This window comes from Volvox carteri (genome assembly GCF_000143455.1).
Source record: "Volvox carteri f. nagariensis unplaced genomic scaffold VOLCAscaffold_33, whole genome shotgun sequence".
NCBI lineage: Eukaryota > Viridiplantae > Chlorophyta > Chlorophyceae > Chlamydomonadales > Volvocaceae > Volvox > Volvox carteri.
The window spans coordinates 554786-568968 of record NW_003307576.1 but is presented as its reverse complement, the minus strand read 5'-3'; the positions used below and the strand labels follow the sequence as shown (position 1 = coordinate 568968).

Below are 14183 nucleotides of genomic sequence, written 5' to 3'. Positions count from 1 at the left end.
CGCTGCCTAAGGTGCGCACTCAGGTGCCGTGGGCTCGTGTGCTTGCTTGCGCGAAACGACGTAAACGGGTATTGAGCTGTGGGACGGGGTTGAGGGAAAAACCAATGACACACGGCTGGACGGGGGATCGGTTTCACACCCCGATGCCCCCCCTCATACACACAGCTCCTCCCCATTTTCCCCCATTTTTCGCCCCCATCCTCCTCCTCAAAAAGGCGGCCGCAGGAGGTGGAGGAGGAGGCGCGGGATGTAGTTGTACAGCAGACAAAAACACGGCATAAGTGTGTGTTTTTATAACGCATCATGTCGCCTGCTGTCGCATTCTCGCGCGATTGAAATTCCACTCTGCTGAAGGAAAGGGATATGTGTGTATTGGTCGTACATCGCAGATGATGTACAGCCTCTGATGGATGAAACAGTGCTAAGACTGCCCTCATCTATGTTAAAAAACACTCGTCGTCACGCTTTGTCGCCTAACCCTTTCCACCACACACTGCTAAAAACTATCAAAGCTAAAAAACGCATGCATGACGTGCACGCACACACACATACATACATACATACATACATACATACATACATACGCAGACAAGCATATGCGTGTGTACCCACTCTCACAAAAAATACGCCGCGGGGCGTAACATCCTCAACCCCCGCCCCTCTCAGGATTCGGAACTAGATAGATCTGATCTGGATCTTGGAACACACATCCGCGCTCGGAAGGCAATGCGACACGCATAAGGCGTGTGATGCGCGGCCATAGACACAAGAAGCGGCAACTCCAGTAAAACACCGAAAAATATCTTTCCTTATTATTACTACGATCATACCTCGCATGGGGAAAAAATGAAGCCATAATAATTATACATCGCATAGCGCATTCACCCGCCCCCCCGGCCACTCCATAAAAGCTGTTGCCTGTCTGTTGCCCCCCGGGCTAGACCGGCCGGAGTCCGCGGAGACACAGCAGCAGTACTACAGCCACATTTGCCGTACCATGCATTTACCACACTATCTCGTCCTTATCACCACCACCACCATCTTCATCACCATTTTCATTTTCATCATCATCGTCGTCACGCATCCGTTCGCAGTGACAGTAGCAGCACCATCATCAATAGCAGCTGAGGAAGCACACCGTCAGCAACCACCTCCACCTCCACCTCCACAGACACCGCAGCCCATCCTCTTTACGGGGGGACCGCAAGGGACACCGTAAAGGGCTGATCGGTTGGGGTCACCGCTCGTCGGCCCCGGGGGGGGGGGGCAGGGGGGGGGGATCTAGGACCGCACGGTTTTGACGTCGAAAGTCAAAATCGCGGCCCAAAATGTTGGGTGGGGCCCAAAATGATGGCGACGGTGACGGCGACGGCGACGACGCGGTCCTGCAAAAAAGTCCGCCGCCAAAGTCCCCCCCAACAACTACCCCCGTGGGTCGCACACACGCACACACACACACACGCACACACACGCATACAACCTAAACTTTAGCCAAGCTCTTTACAGGAAGTGCTCATTGAAAGTGATTGTTGGCAATGTTGGCGATATTTTGGTGTCGACCTGCCGGCACAGGCACTGCATGGCAACAAAACCTCCCCCCGAAATACGTACATACATACAATGCAGGCGGCTGGCAGAGGTTAAGGCCTGACTTCTGCTCCCGGCCGACCCGGGTTCAAATCCGCCTGCCGGCTCCTCGGGTGTTGAGGAGTGTTGAAATGGGAGGTGGCCCCCCGTCACATGGACGATGTAGGACGTGATAATAAGAACTTGCGAGCTAACCAGGAACTAAGTTGATGCGCCGTTGATCCGCTAGATTTGGTTGGATGCTGGTGGTGAGTTGCCGAACCCAACGAATACATTCTGAAGTCGGATGGGGTGACGGAAAAGGGTGCCCCTCTGGCAGGGAAGAGCAGGGACTGCCCCGGGAAAGGGGCCGCTGGCGAAGTTAACCACCCTGTAACAACATACATACATACACACATACACAGGCTCAAGCATGCCTTCGGTTCGTATGGGTAGTTCTACAGCTCGGGGGTCACGCACCTCGCAACCATGTAACACACACATACACACATATACATACATACATACATGCGTACACACAAACAGACAGGCGCGCGCGCACATGTGTGGACGACTCACTCTTTACCTTCATCTCCGTGATCTCCGTACCATCACGCCCTCCATCCCCACCATCACCCACTCCCACACGGACATGTCAAACCACGCACCCGGCACCCTTTCCTTTCCTTTTCCTCACCCAGAAAACCCTACGCTAGCACACTAGCACGCTAGCACATGCAAACACATGCGAGGGAAGGGAAAGGAGGAGAAGCGGCGCCCTACACCAACCCCTCCAGGCGCGGCGGTTTTCTCTCCTTCCTCTCCTGACGGAACCGCTTTTTCCCTTTTCCCGTTTCCTTTTCCCCAACTCGTCTATTATTACTTTTTCACCCTACGAAAAGCATAAGACTCTGAAAACCCCACCTAAAACCTTATAACCCGGATTAAAACCCAGTGAGTGGCTGCGAAGAGAAACTGTTTCCCCTCGTGGCCACCCCCCCCCCTTGTCCGTCGTTTCGTCGTCTTTTGCGATCACGATATCACACCGCCCACATCACTAAAGATGATGGCCAGCTTATGACGGCCAACATTGACCTCCGCCGGGGTCCACCGGCCCGACATACAAACATACAAACACTCGCATTCACATCACTCCTACACACATACGCACATACATACATACAATCAGGCTGTCCGCTCTTCAATTGGCCTTCGCCGCCTTTTTGCTCGCCTGGCGCTTGACACGGCCGTACGCAAAAACGCCCGCCAGAGCAATGGCCGTACCTGCCGTACACATCATGGGTAAGCCAAATCGGCGTATCGTGAAGAGTATGTGGGGAATCGTGATGACGGGGAAGGCGAAGGGGAGGTCTGTAAAACGCTGAATAACTCACAAGTTCTATTTTATGTTGTTGAGGTGCGCGGAGTCGAAGTGCGTGTGTGTGTGTGTGTGTGTGTGTGTGCGTGTGTGTGTGTGTGTGTGCGTGTGTGTGTGTGTGTGTGTGTGCGTGTGTGTGTGTGTGTGTGTGTGTGTGTGCGTGTGTGTGTGTGTGTGTACGCGGAGGCAGGGTCGAGGGGGAGTTCCATATCCCGCATCCCACCTCCTTAAAACCTTTCTTCTCTCCGGGAACCCAAATCCTATTTGTATTCCAAATTCTAAATCTAAATTGTAAGCCCAGGCCCCACTAGTGCCCTCCACACCCACCCAGGGCATTTTGCAGCGACACGGGGTTTCGGAAGAAAAGTACGGAAGTCGCGATCACCACCACCCGCTTCACGCAGTTCCCAATGGAGTGCGTTACGGGGGACACTCGCTGTAGGATCATGTACGACACTTGCTGGTAGGCGTGGAAACACAATCCGGAGGCGAAAACCCACATCAGCACTTGGACCGGGTCGGTGACACCCTGGGGCGAGTCCGCGAGGGGGTCCGGGGGGTAAAGGGGGGGGGGAAAGTGAAGCTGCTGCCAGGGAAAGAGTGTACAAGAAGCAGAACTGACCAGTAGGCGATTTTGAAAAGGAGGGGGGGGTAAGAAAGACGGACCGCCGACGAGGTTGAAGCAGATACCCGAGAGAGAAACGGAGGGAGGGGGGAGGAAGGGGGCCCCGTGTGCGGGGTAAGGGTGTGTGTATGTGTATTTGCATGTAACGTTTTTAAGGTTTTGTTTTGCTGGTTTTGTTTGGTGTTAAAAACCCAGTGTACGGCAGCCCGGAGGGGGGAGCCAGTGGGGTTTACGCGGGGTTTGGCGTGGGGTAAATGAGCCACTGTACGGCACAGCCGTTACACAGATATGCTCTTCTTCCAAACACATCGGGCCCACAGCGTTTCGAGTCCACCTTCCCCACCTCCACCTAAACCCTAAGCTCCCAAGGAATCGACCCGCTGCCCCCAAAAGAGGAAAAGAAACCTCATAGGAAGAAAAGACCACTAAGAAAACCTTTAAACAGAAAACGAACCCTATAAAAAAAGGCAAGAAAAAAACAGCAAAAAAAAGAAAGAAAATTTGAGAAAATAAACCGAATTCAAGAAAACCCAATTAAATGAGGCCCCCTTCCCAACCTTCTTCGCCCCGAAACCGGGGGGGGGGGGGCCAATCGAACCCCACTCACCAATTCCGCCAGCCCCCCTGGAGTCAACCGCCAGCCCTCGAAAAAGAGACTGAACGGCAGTAGCAGCGCCGCGGATGCGAGTGTGATGCAGCAGAACAGCGAGATGTTGTCCAGCCCTCCTGCATCTCCCTTCTTCAACATCAGCTTCTTGGAGAGAACATTCCGCGACTGGAAGGTGAGGTTGGAGCCCATGGCCGAGAGAAAACCAAACCAGTTGAAAGAAGCCTGTCGAGAGAGGGTTTTAGAATTTGGGTTTTTTTGTAAGGGTTTGGGTTTTAGGATTTGGGTTTTTAAAGTTTTTTTTACAGTTTTGTTAGGTTTTGAAAATGTGGGGGAAAGGAGTTGAGGAAGGGCTCAGGGATGGGAGCCTGTTGCCCTCCTCCGCCCACAAAACCATACATGGGTTATGTCGTACATGTCGTACCAGCACAACTGAGGACGGGGGGCGTTCCCCTCCTGAGACATACACGGACATACATACATACACACACACTTCCTCACCCCCGCAACCCCTTCCCTTCAACTTTCCCCCTCCCTCCCCCCCTGTCACCCCGCCCCCCGGGTAACCACACCTCGGTCATGGACGCAATAGCCACACCACCGACGATAGGGAGCAAGGTTAGTAGTACGGCAGGCGACGGCTGGTCGCCCAGAAAAATGGCCGAGAGTACGACAGAAAAAAACGGCTCCATGGCCTGCGTGTATGTACACACGTGGATGTACGGCAAGAGGGACACGAACTGGGCGTACTGGTGAAACTGGTTGAGGAAAGACCTGGTGGGGGGGACGAACTTGACGCATACATACATACATACATGCATACATATACACCTGCATACCTTGATGGTGTGCGTGAACGACACGGCCACTGCCCCAAGCGACATGTTGGTGAGCAGATTGCCCAATGTGTGGACCACCGCAAGGGGCAGCACGCTCCGGACCTGTACGACACAGAATGTACGACACATGCCGTACAACACAACACAGAGTATACCCTCTCGCGCGGTTGTAAGGTGACTAGGTTGACAGTCTCAGCTCCTTCCAAGCCAAGAAGCAGCAGCCGAAACGGGCTCTCTCGCTCGCTCGCTCGGCCCCCCTGGTGCAACACCCAACAGTCGCCCTGCCGTATTCCCCGCAGGCGGGAAGAGGCTGTACGGCACTGTACGGCAATTTTTTGGAGGTATCGGTGTCGTGTTTGGACTGTTTATACACATACACCCTCATTATTATGGATAGCTGCGTGAGGGCCACACGGGTATGGCGCCCGGCGGCGTTGGGAGTGATGTACGAGTCTGGTGTTGTACGACACTTGCTGCCCTGGGCGCCAATGTGCAAATCCATATGGACGGTGCATTTTGCACGCCGCCTCCCTCTCAACAAGAGCGGCTGCTGAGCATCATCATGTCTAGATAGCCTCCTGGTACTGCTGGCGCAAACCCAGTTCCCCCGTTCATTGCCAGGCTGGGACTGGAGAATAAATGGACATGTATGAGATATGTGCTGTGCGTGACGGACGGAGCAGAGCAGAAGGTTTTTTATTACAAAAAGGAAAGTGCTGTCGGGCTGTCGGAGTAGGTCGGAGCCCTGCTGAGGCGATGATGAGCTGACGACCCGCGCATATCCCCAAACACGCCGAACAAATACACAGCTCCACATACACAGCGTCCCGTGCACCCCCCCACCCCCCCCCCTACCCCCCCCCCGCCGCCCCTTTCCCCCCAAAGAATCCCCCAAACCCTAACCCCCCAGCTCCCTCCCCAGCCAACTCTTCCTTTCCCCCCCCCACCCGCCCCGGGGGATTCGAAACCCGTCTCACCGTGTCGCCCGTTATCTTGGGCGCCTTCAGCAGCCCGGTGGCCCAGCTCAGGAGGGTGATGGCGCTGCCCACTACGAACTGCATCTCCGTAATCGTGATCGGGAAGGCGAAGACCTTGAGAACCTGAGGAGGCAAATGAGGAGGAGGAGGAAGGGGAGGATGGATGGATGGTTGGAGGAGGAGGGGAAAGACGAACCACACACGATTGAAGTGAGCTGATGCCGGGGCAAGAGTGTACCAAACGTAGAACTGACAGAGGGCCGCCCAGGAGCTGCAAATATTCATAATATTCATAATATATATTTTACAATTGCATACGCAGGAAGCATATAACCTTCAAAGCAGCAAATTGCGGCGAGGGGGAAGATGACGGGGAGAGATCAGGGAGGGGTTCGGGGGGCACATGGACTTGGGGGGGCTTAGGGGGGTAGGGGAGAGCGGGAGGGAGAAGGAAGCTGCCGGGATTAGGGTTGGGTTTTGTACGACAGCGGGGCGCAGGCACGCTGACCTAGCCGTAGCCAAGTCATACAGTTATGTGTGAATACGGGTCGCGGGACGTGGTCATACGTACCGATATGTTGATGCGAACCATGGCGCACACGCACATGCACATGCACACATGCACAGACAGACACACAAACGTAGCCTACCTGCTTGTTGTACAAGTTGAAGGCGATATTGGCGGCATACCATCCGGCAAACATGGAGCCCAGGATCAGAGTAGAGGTGAGCTCGCTTTGGCCGTCTGTGGACATAGGTAAAAAGAAACGGAGAAGGAAATCGTACATCGTACAGTTTGAAAGATAAAAAACGCTTTGAGCACACAGTGCAGTGAAACAGACCATACGAAGAGGAAGGAAAGAGAACAGTTCATTCTCAATATAGGGAAACTTGGAGCGGTGAAGGCGGGAACGGTAAAAAAATTGCTTAGATGTTGCGTTTGGACGGGTGTTTGGGGCGCCACAGGTGGAACTGAGCAAAAGGGAAGGCGTCGGCGCAATATGAGTCCGGTGAAAGGTGAAAGATAAAATATATATAAGCAGGGCCCAGGTAAGGGCTATCTTGAAGATAGCGATAGAGATACGCGTCTTGCACTTATCGTCGCGATGGAGCGCAGACGAGGGACGGACGGATCAAACTCAATAATATCATACATGGCAAGGGCGTCACCTTCTGGCAAGGAATCCGAGGCCGCCGCAGCAGCCGCGTTGCACGTTAGAGGCTGCCGAATGCGTATCGGCGTGGCGCCTGGATAGGTCGTTGATGGAAGCCTAGCGCCTGCACTTGAGACATATTCACTGAAGATACGGCGCTGCGTAAGCCTAGGATGTATCGAACTTGGTTTCCGGCATAAAGGCGTAACGTTGAATGTAGGGCTTAAGAGGGTTGACGCCGACATTTTAGGATTTCGGAAAGCACACAGTTCTCTAAGAATGCGACAAGTTACCACCAGATTGTTAATGCTAGCGAGACTTCACCTCCCTCCTCTAACGGACAACATGACATCGTGCATGCCGTACGGCAGGAAAATCACACAATCCCACGATAAAACCTATGACGCCCTTAATTGTAGTTATATCGATTAAGAGAAACTCCTTATCACATAACATTTATGTAACCGGTATTTGTAGACTACCTCTTAACGAAAGGAGGAAATAGCATTCATAACATCCGTCTTTCAGACTCGGTCTTGGACAAGTCCACCGTCCAGACGATACGTGGTCTGACTGAAAGGGTATATATGAACGTTGATTGTGCTGCAGCGTTCACTGGGACGCCTTCGCAACGCCTTCGCAAAGCCACTGCAGCTGCGGGCACTTACTTCTCACAGGAACTGGCCATGACTTGGCCGGGCGAAAATCAAAGCTACGTCCGCAGCTGCCTCAACAAGAGGGTTAAAACCGCAGATGCTGTCCACTCTTATTCTTGGGCGTCAGTTGGTGGCGGCGATGGCAACGGGCGCCCGTGGCCATCCCCAACGCTGCCCCAAGCTGCCACCGGCCTGTCAGTAATGGCAGTCGACGTAGATACTTTGCCTGGCTTGGAAACGTTCGAGTTTCCTTTCACTACTTCATGGCACTCGAAGGCCCAAAGGACGTTGTCCGCACCTGTTGACTCGTCCATCTCTTGGCTAACCGCCGATGCCTTTGCGCCTGGCACACCGCCAACTCTTCCAGTTTCCAGCCATCCTTCTCCTCCGGAATCGCCTCCGGCCTTGGCGCCTTTCGCGCCGGTGGAGCCTCGAGTTTCGTTCGGCCATCCCGAAATGGTCGATGCAACGAAGACTCTGACCGACATGACAGCCGCTTGGAGTGATGCCCATGAGCAACAAGAGCAGCAAAAACTGTCAAACCTGCAACTGCAAGACATACAACGCGTTCCAGACGAACGGTTTTCGCACCATCTGGGAATGGCTTCGTCATTGACTAACGGGTTGCTCAGCGCTGCCTTCAAACGCTGCAAGGGAGGGACACAGGAAATATCCGGATGCTTTATTAGTGGCGGCAGCTGTTCCGGAATCGCCACCGGAAGCAACGATTCGGCGCTTCCTCGGGACTGTCTTTCCGTGTCTTCACTGTCGCCGTCATCCACTACTCAATCGCAACCACAGTCGCTTTCGCCGCCGGCGGGGGATAAACTGGCACTGCAAGAAACCGTCTGTCCAACGGAAGCTGGCAACTCAGTGCCACCAGTACCGTTATCGTACGCAAGCCGTACATCTGCCGTCCCCACGTCTGTGCTGAGAGGGAGCACCTGCGATGACGGCGGCACGTCGGACAACGACGGCGACGACGCCACGAATGATGCTTTCGCGGCCGTCGCAGCGGTGGGCAACACGCTGACGGTGACTGTGGTCCTTGACGACAACGACCCGGTGCAGACGGCGCAAGCAGACGCCGGCGGCGACGGTGGCGGCGGCGGCGGCGGCGTCAGCGGGTCTGGTCATGCTGCTGTTAAGGCCACTTCGCCGCCAACGTCGACCTTACGACTGCCGTTACGGCCGCCGTCAGCGGCGGCAGCGGAGGATTCAACCCGGGGCCGGCTGCAAAACTGCAGCGACTCAGCGACGTCGCCGCTGCTGCCGCCGTACGACCTTAACACCAGCGCACTGTGGCGGGCGGGCAACCCCTGGGGCAGGCCGCCTTTGCCGCCTGCTTACCACGGCCGGTCCACTTCCAGGTAATCAGATAGCTAGCAAATTGTTTCTAAAGCTTTTGCTCTTATCTATCCAGCAGAATATTGACCTCTGTCCAGCTATGGTTATTGACCGCTACCTTTTTTACCTGCTAGACGCTATCTATCTGCCTTTTACGTCACCTGCTAGCCTTTATCCTGCTGGTGAGCGATCGGCCAGATTTGTAATTTACCTTCAGGGCGGTAGAGAAAGGTCCGCATGCTTGCGTTGCGTCAGTTAGTCGATTTCCGGATCTGCTGCTTGCATGGTTGTAAGTGTGTTGTAAGTGTGTTGTAACAACCTGGCGAGGATATGATGGAGGTGGAGGTGGATGATTTCGGTTCTCGCCGCTGAGGCTGCGGCTGCGGCCAGGAGAGGCAACAGTTCAGCTTCCTTCCCCCTCCCCCTCCCCCTCCTCCTCCCTCCCCCTCCTCCTCCTCCTCCTCCCCCTCTCCCTCCTCCCCCTCCCCTTCCCTCCAACACGAAAATCCACTGTCCTGGAAAACCCAAATCCCTCAATTACCAAAACCCAAATGAAGCTTCAAAACCCAAATCCCAACCGCCGATTCCCAGTCACACATCCAGGTGGTTTTGTTCGCCCCGCGGAGAACTCCCCCCTTCCGCTGAAGGCACCCCGACTCCTGTCGGCGATATCGGCGCACGTGTTTGTTCAAACAGCAGCAGCAGCAGCAACAACAACGTCCACAACCTCGGTGTTCGTGTGCAAGCCGCGTCGTCGCCGTTCGGACCCCGCTTTGAATTTGGATCGTCTGACAATCAGGGCTTGGATCTTGATTCGGATTTGAATTTGAATGTGGGTCGAGGTTTGGAATCGACAGCAGCAACGGCCACGCGCTGGGGTGGCGCCGAATGGACCAGGCAGAACAGTCCCTTTGCGCAGGTGTCGGGGCAGCAGCCGTACAAGCCGTACCAGCAAGGAAACCCGGCGGGGGAGGAGGAGGAGGAGGGGGGTCAGCGGCAACAGCAACGGCATTACCAGCGGCAGCTGCAAGAGGAGGCGGCGGCGGCGGCGGAGGAGGAGGCGGCGGCGGAGGACGTATGGGAAAGCGGTTACGAAGACGATGATGATTTCATTTACGCGGTCTGCAATCGCTACGACAATCAGTACGGCATTCTCCACCATTGCCAACGCGACAATCGTCACCAGTATCGCCACCAGCAGCTTCAGAGCCTCACCGCGGCGGAGGGGAAGAACAGCCGTCATGTGTACGACAGCGCAGCAGCTGCTGCTGGCGGCGGCGGCAGCGGCGACGACATCGGTGGCGGTAATGGCGGCATTCCTTCCGCTAGTCATGGACCAGGCGCCGCGGCGCCGTACGGTGGCGGCGCCAGCCGTCCTTCCGCCGCCGATGTCGGCCCCGCAATGACAGACGATGAGTTGGACGACTACTACCTCCACATTTTGTGTGCGGGATGGGACCCTCTCGCGAAGTTTATGCAGCAGGAAAATGCCAAAACCGCGAAACAAATATCGTCGGCGCCGTTCTCCTCGCCGTCGCCGCCAGCATCACAACAAGAGAACGGTCGTGAATATGGATGTGGCGGAGCTGTACGGCCGTTAGCCGTACATCAAGATGGCGGCGACGTGGCGGCCGCGGCGGCGGTGGCGGTGGCGGCGGAGCATGAGGATGAGCTTTTGTTGTTGCAGCTTCATTCTCAGGAACTGGTCCTGTCCCAGGAGCTCCCGTCGCTGCCCCTAAAGGAATTGGGTGATGAAGGGGAGGAGGAGGAGGAGGCCGTGGAGGGGGAGGAGCGGGCGGAGGCGGCGCCGGCGGGGATGCTAGGGGCATTAGCGGCGTCGCCATCACCTATTCACGACGCGGAGGCGTTGAGGCGGAGGAGGACGAGGCGAAGGAGCAGAGTTGTCATGCGGCGACTAGAAACGGCGGAATAGCTGCTTCTGAAGCCATGGCTGACGGCGTGACGGCGGAGCCGCTATGGCCGCCGCCGCCGCCGCCGCCGCCGCAGCCATCATCAGGGCCGTCAGACGACAGACATACCACATACCTGGGAACGGTGGTCAACGGCGGCTACCGCCGCCTCGTGAACTGCATGAATGAGATGTACGACGACATGTACGAGGTCACAGCGGATTCGCCGTGTCAGCATCCTGCAGGTCTTCTCCCGCAAGTCACACCAATAGCGGCGGCACTACTAACGAAAGAGTTAGTACGGCAGTCGCCGGCTGCCCCGCCGCAGTCCTTGCCGCCTCCGCCGTCGCCGTCGGCATCTTTGCTTGTACGACAGGACACACCGGCAGTTGCGCTGTCAGAGATCTTGCCGTCGCTGCCGCTGGCGTCACTTGCGTTCCGTACATTCACGACGGAGGCGGCGGCGGAAACGCGACCTGTCGGTTTTACGTCGGCAACGGCCGCGTTGGGCTCCCGTGAGTTTGAAATGGAGTACGACATGGACTTGAGCTCCCGTTGCGGAATGGAGGATGCGGAGTTGGAGGAGGTGATGGAGGCGATGGATGGGGCAGACGTACACGAGGCTGTCAACTCACCCAGACCGAGCGAAGACGGCGGCGGCGGCGGCGGTGGCGGTGGAGAGGTCGCCGCAGCTGCGGGTGATGGCGTCGGTGGCCGCGACTGTGTTGGCGGTACGGCAGAGGCCGCCGCCATCCTGACAGCTGCCTGCCAGGAGCCGTTGCCGCGGCAGCTGCTGCCGCCGCCGCAGCAGCAGCAGCAGCTGACGCCGCCGCCGCAGCAGCAGCAGCAGGAGCAAGAGCAAAGCTCACCACCGGCAATTCCAGCGGCTGAGGCAGCACCCGTAGTTGGCGTATTTAATGGCGGTCGTTGCGACTTCCATGGGCGACATGGCCCTGAGCTGCGCCTGTCACTGCAGCGGCATCTAGGACGGCAAGAGGATGACCACCACCACCAGCACCACCACCACCACCACCACCAACAACAACAACAACAACAACAACAACAGCAGCAGCAGCAGCAGCACCCCAACCACCAACATAGCAATGGTGGCGCGGGCGTGGATTGTAATAATGGTACGGTCGCTACTGCAGGGGGTGGCGGTGGCGGTGCGGGGGAGGGTAGGGGGCCGGCGGCTTTGGCGGAGTTATCGTTGGAGTGCGTGAGCAGCTGGTCGCATTGCTCCGTGGCTGAGGAGGAGGAGGTGAGGTGGCTGGTCGCGGAGGTTGTTGCGGCGAACTTGCTGTTGCTCAGCGGCAGGGAAGACGAAGACGAGGGGGAGGAGGCTGCAGCTCTGCGGCCTGCATCGTCCTTCAGGTAGATGAGTGTGAGCGGAGGAATACGACAAGTACGACACATTTACGTGGAAGCGAGAGATGAAATGGCAGCGATGGTGGGGATGATGGCTGTAATGTTTTGGCAATGGCTTATGGTTGGGTGTGCGGATATTTGGCAGTTGTCGTCGCAGGTGTCGTCGACTCTCCTTGGTTCACTCCTCACGCGGCATGTCGATGTGGGAAGGATTGTTTCTTAAAAATTCTTTTCTGTATTAGTAAGGAATGGTGGCTACGGGAAATGTGTTTCCGAGTCTGCACGGCAAACTGTACTGCAAATTGTACTGTACTGCACAACATTGTACTGCTGGCGAATTGCTGGCACATTAGAAAGGTTGGCGCGATCGCTGCTGCTGCTGCTGCTGCTGTGTAGAGGTGTATTTGAGGGGCGTGAGGAGTGGGAGGAGGAGCAGTAAGGGGCGTTTGGCTGTGACAGCAGGATGCAGGTGCGCGTGGAAGGATGAGGAACACCTTTTTTCTTTCAATAAATATGACAGTGGCGGTAGCAATAGCTGTAGCAGGTGGCTTTATAGGACTTTGAGCTTCGTTGATTTCAACGCCCGGAAGGAAAGCCGAAAAGAGGACGTTTCGTTCTGGGCAGCGCTAGGGGAAAAAAGGGTTGGGCCCCGAGATTCATACACATTCAAACGTACGTACGTAAGGTCATACGCGCGTACGGCACAGCACTACCACAACGGACTTTGGCCTGCTTATTTTAGATTCCGGTGGTTGTGGTGGTTATGCGGCTGATGGACCATTACAGCAGTGTGTGGCGCTGCGCTGCACTCTGTGTGCCGCGCGACGAGGAGATGACACAGGCATCTCAGATACGTGTAACGCTCACATCTCACCGGCGGTTGTGGCGTTGTGCACACACATACATACACACATACACACACCAGAGTTAGGTGCGCCTGGCCAGTGTCAGGCCATGTATCAAATACACACCTTGGCGTCAGGCCCGGCAAAATATGTAATATACATATGTAGCGTTGTTCCTAACCGTAGAAGGAAAATCCTTCTCATATCATTTCTAATTAGAAGTAAATTAGAATATGAGAATGAGAATCACTTTGCTATCTTTTCGCCCAGCGCGAAGAATCAACTGAAAATTTGTGGGCATGGCGGCTCATGGTTATCCAGGCGTTTCCAATTTTGGCCGAAAGTCGATGGCGGGGGTCGTAACCCAGAGGGATGTACCTCTTGGCCATATATAACCCCCTTGGAATGCAAAGCCAACCTTGCCAAGTGTTGTTATTTCCAGCCAGTTGCCAGACGGATACAGACAGGTGCAAAGCTATGTTGCACCTGAAGAAAAAAAGAGGCATATGCTAGGCGAACATACATACATATGCATCCACTGCGGACATCCTATCCATATTGCGTAACATATTCCGCACCCGATGAAGCCGCAATAAGCGCAGCCAGAAACACCCGATGATTACCCTAAATCGGATGTTATCAAAATATTGCATTACTAGAATATTTCCTTTAGCATTAACATTTCCATTTTTTGATGTTGTCGCACATGCATAGGGTGGGGTGAGGTGTGCAGGGAGTGACACCCAGCCGGAGACAGTGACTTGAACATCACCGCTCATCACATCGACCGATATACATGTGTCGTGATCGTGATGTATTGGTGGCAGGTCAGGTGGAAAAACAGAGTAGTTTTCGGGGCGAGTGGTGTGCGGATTGTGTGTGTGTGTGTGTGTGTGTGTGTGTGTGTGTGT

The 14183-nt window shown here is 55.4% G+C and overlaps 1 protein-coding gene across 1 annotated transcript; it reads right to left on the bottom strand.

Moving 5' to 3' along the window:
• Positions 1–2767: 2767 nt before the first annotated feature.
• On the bottom strand, positions 2768–13299 carry VOLCADRAFT_109189 (uncharacterized protein; the record flags this gene model as incomplete). The annotated part of the gene is made up of 8 exons (XM_002952899.1): positions 13206–13299; positions 6643–6737; positions 5993–6115; positions 5016–5117; positions 4749–4871; positions 4177–4401; positions 3272–3473; positions 2768–2850 (listed from the first exon to the last, which is right to left on the bottom strand). The coding sequence occupies exons 1-8, from the start codon at positions 13270–13272 to the stop codon at positions 2768–2770; spliced, it is 1020 nt and encodes a 339-aa protein (XP_002952945.1). The 5' UTR covers positions 13273–13299.
• Positions 13300–14183: the final 884 nt, after the last annotated feature.